Source organism: Chaetura pelagica, unplaced genomic scaffold (assembly GCF_000747805.2).
Source record: "Chaetura pelagica isolate M959 unplaced genomic scaffold, ChaPel_1.0 scaffold47, whole genome shotgun sequence".
In the NCBI taxonomy this organism is placed as follows: Eukaryota; Metazoa; Chordata; class Aves; order Apodiformes; family Apodidae; genus Chaetura; species Chaetura pelagica.
This window is the reverse complement of record NW_009954140.1, coordinates 1097017-1100816: the sequence shown is the minus strand read 5'-3', so window position 1 is coordinate 1100816 and position 3800 is coordinate 1097017. Positions and strand designations below refer to the sequence as shown.

General features: G+C 57.1%; 1 protein-coding gene across 1 annotated transcript in view; it reads right to left on the bottom strand.

The window, feature by feature from the left end:
- Positions 1 to 769: 769 nt before the first annotated feature.
- SPATA20 (spermatogenesis associated 20) overlaps positions 770 to 3800 on the bottom strand; it is a 9225-nt gene continuing 6194 nt past the window's right edge. The window contains exon 15 of the mRNA XM_010002756.1: positions 770 to 953. Coding sequence (XP_010001058.1) covers positions 783 to 953 — 171 coding nt within the window. The 3' untranslated portion in view covers positions 770 to 782. The remainder of the gene's footprint in view (positions 954 to 3800) is intronic.

The window sequence follows — 3800 nt, the reverse complement described above, 5'->3', positions numbered from 1 at the left end:
GGAGGCTTATCACCCTCTGCTTGGCCCCTCTCCTGCCTGTCCTGCTGTCTGTAGGTGTGGGGGTCCCCAGCTCCCCAGATCCTGCCCCATCCCAGCACAGATGAGGGCACTGCCTGCCCATCCTTTTACAAAGAAAACAAGACTTTGAAAAGTCCCTTCTCAAGCTGTACCAGGACTCTGCACCCTTGGCAAAGCTAGGACAGGATGCAGCTGTTAGGAAGTGCTTAGGCTGGGTCTTGAGGCACATTTTCATCAGTTGTGGTTATCAGCAGGTTTTCTGCATGCACTACCTATTAACTGAATGTATGTTACAATCTACCCTGTAATGGAAAAATACCACAACTGTCATAACCAGTAATGCTTTCAACAGCACTTGACTCCCAAGTCATCCAGGTGCTTTTCACAGTGTTACCCCAGGTTGCTATAGGAACTCTTAATAGTTTTCCCATCTGACTTGCTCCATTAACACTGGATTTATATTTAATTTGTTTTCCTTTCCTTTGGTGAGAAGAGGCAAGGAGTAAGTGCACATGCAGGGGGAGGAGGTGCTGTTCAGTGGGCTCCTCCTGGCCATGCCAAAACCAGTATCAGGGATCAGAACCAGATCTGCTGAGATGCTGCTGGAGCCACAGTGCAGGCAAAGCCCAACCTGCTGCTGCCAGGAACCATCCACGAGGCAGTTAATGCCCTGAGTGGCTTCATTATGGGTCTCTCCGTGTTCCCAGGCTGGTGTGACAGTCTTTGGACCCCTTGCCTTTACGCAGGCAGAGGGGCTGAGGGGCTCATGGGCTGAGCATCCTCTGCAGTTCCTGGGGTGAAGTGACAGGCAGGGAGCAGGAGAAGTTGCTGCAGAGGTAGGCGGTGGCTTTTCCATCCTTCCTCTCCAGGGAGGCAAGGAAAGGCAACTGGCGGTAGAGGAACCCAGAGCTGTCTCCATCTGCCAGCAGCAGCACCTGCCAGAGAAGGAGCTGTGAGAGCAGAGCAACCAGCAGCCAGCTGGTCCTGCCCTCCCTGCAGACATGCCAAGTGCTGGCAGTGTGGACCCCACACCCACCCAAAGACAGGAGGGGACAGTGAGCCGAGGGGACCTGTGCCAGCCCTCTGCCAGGGTCTCACAGCAGCCACGTCCCCCCGTGCCTGTGTCAGAGGGAGCTTGTGGTTCACACCATCCCTGGCAGCTTTGCCTCCTTTTTCCCCACCAGACACCTGGCAGCCAGGGATGAAGCACAGGTACCAGCCACATCCCTGGGGGGACACACCCAGCCCTAACACAGCCCAGACCCCAGCACCAGCTGCAGCAGTGTCCTGTCCCACCCTGCAGTGCAGCTCCTGCCCTCCAAAGGCTTCCCAAAGAACTCAAGATGCTAGCAAACAGTGGGTCACAGGCTCTCTAAGCTGACACAGCAGCACCAGCCAGGGCTGCCTTGATAATTAGCTTTTCTGAAAGAGAAAATGTTTGTCAAAGCCTCAGGGCTTGTGGGCTAATCAGGAGAGAGGCCAGGAGCTGGCAGGGAGCCTGGTGCCCACACAGATGCAGAGGCTGAGCAAAGCCCAGCCGGGTCCCAGGCCCATGGCAGGGCAGCAGCATCCCACTGCTCATGGCATTCCCCCACCTGTGCCCAGCCCTGGCCCCAGCCCCATGCCTGGTCTGCTGAGCACTGACACTCACCACCAAGAGATGCCAACATCAAAAGCTGCCATTTCAGTGCCCACTGGCCTCTCCAGCTGCCAGGCAGTGACACCCACACCTCCCACCATGGCATCCAGCATCCTCTGCCACAGCCCACGGGGCAGGATACCCAGCACCAAGACCCAGCAGGGACACCCATGCAGCCCTCTCTGTGCCTGGCAGGGGCTGCCCTCACCCCATGTCCCCAGCAGGTCACTGTGTCCCCAAGCCCTTGCCCTGGGTACCAGTTGCTGCAGTCCCATCCTGCCCCACATCACCCCACATCTCCAGCTCAGCCCCTGCCTTGACCCAGCTCAGCCCAGCTCCCTGCCTGTCTCCTGCTCCTCCCCCCCGCCCTCCTCCTTCCTCGCCTTTGTCTGGAATTAATTCCAGGAGTGATTAATTACCAATTCATGTCCAATCTGAAATTCATTATTCATTTTTCTCACCAGCTCCCTAAGGTCCCCTTGCAGGGCCAGGCTCCCTCCTCACTCTCTGCAGCTGAGGAGATAATGGGATCCTTCATAATTACCCTAAAGACCATTAACAGGGCAGGGATCTATACCAGGAGCCAGGAGAAGGGATACGACCCTCTCTGCTCCCAGGGAGCAGCTGCCAGTATCACCCCTTCAGTACTGGCATCCCCATGGCAAAGGGCTCCTCCAGGTGTGAGGTCCATTTAAACCTGTGACCTCAATGCCATTTTGTCATCAGCATCTCGTTACAGCAAGTGTTTCAATGTGAGATTTGTATGGAATTAATTACTGGAACGACCTAATTAATTGTATTCCTGCAGATGAGTCTGCAGCCCCCAGCACCCTGAGGGCACCAAGGGAGGGGGGCAACAGGGGACACAGTGGTGATGTTTGCCCAACTCCGTGGCAAAGCTGATTCCCACAGCTGCCACATCCCTGAAGTGGGTGACTTGGGGCTGCCCTGTGGGCAGCTTCTTGGAACTGGGGAAGAAGAATTGGGGACCAGCTGGAGGGGCTGAAGGTGGGTGGGAAAAGGAGCACCTGCATCTCCATGAGATGCAACACAGAGGGATGGGTGTCAGGAGCTGGACCCATCTTGGGAAGCAGACACGTGCTCATGGGGTCGTGCACCTCTCAGGACACAGCTTCCCAGCAGACATCCTCCTGCCACGTTCCTTCTACCAGAAAACAAACTCAGGCTTCTGATCCATCCCACTGTCACAACACTTCAGAACAGGCAAACCCAGCAAGGGGCAAGCAGGGGCTGGCCCATGCCCTGCCTGCTGCCAGTTTCCAGCTGCAGCCCCCCGTGCATCCATCTGCACACAGCCTGGGTGGGCACCATGGCCTTGGGCAGCCCCTGAGCACCCTGTGGCTTCACTGCCCCATGGAAACACCCATCCAGAGCACCCAGCCCTCCTCTTCTTCCATGCTCCAGGGAAGACAACAGTCTGGGGAAGATGGACCTGCCCCTGAGGAGGAAACATCCCCACCAGCCAGGCCTCTTACCAGCTTTACAGGAGGAAACTGAGCCACATGGGAAGGGAGGGATGGACAGTTTGCTCTGCTCAAGACCCCAAAGCCACCAGTTGCTTCTCTTCCCACAGCCTGTCTGGGCTGAGGGGACCAATGGCAGGACCAGCTGCAGGAGTGGGAGCAGGTTATCAGCACTGGGCTGCTCACTGCCACCACGGAGCTTCTGTCCCTGCAAACTGGGTCACTCCCTGTAATCCTTCAAAGGGAGAGGAAGAGCACGGCAGCAGAGGCCTCGCACATGGCAGGGGATTGACACAGCCCAGGGCACTGCTGGACAGGAGATGGAGGAGGAAGGACCAGGAGCTGTGTGACTTTCCTTCAGCACTGGCACTAAGCACTGCTGGGCACGTGGGCAGAAGGTCATGGACAAAAGCCTCCATGGGTTGAGCTAATGCAAAGGCAGAGCAGGGAATCTGTGCTGGTGGCTCAGCCCTTCCCAGTTCACCTCAGCTGGGGTTAGAGGGAAACTGGTTTGGCCTCAGTGCCAGCTCCCCACGTGCTGCAGCTCAACACGCCAGTCCCTGGCACCACGACCCCAAAAGGTGGGTCCCTTCACCCAGAGCCCAACCCCACTTCCCTCAGCTTGCCTAGGGTGAGGCATTCATCCCCAGGGCAGGAAT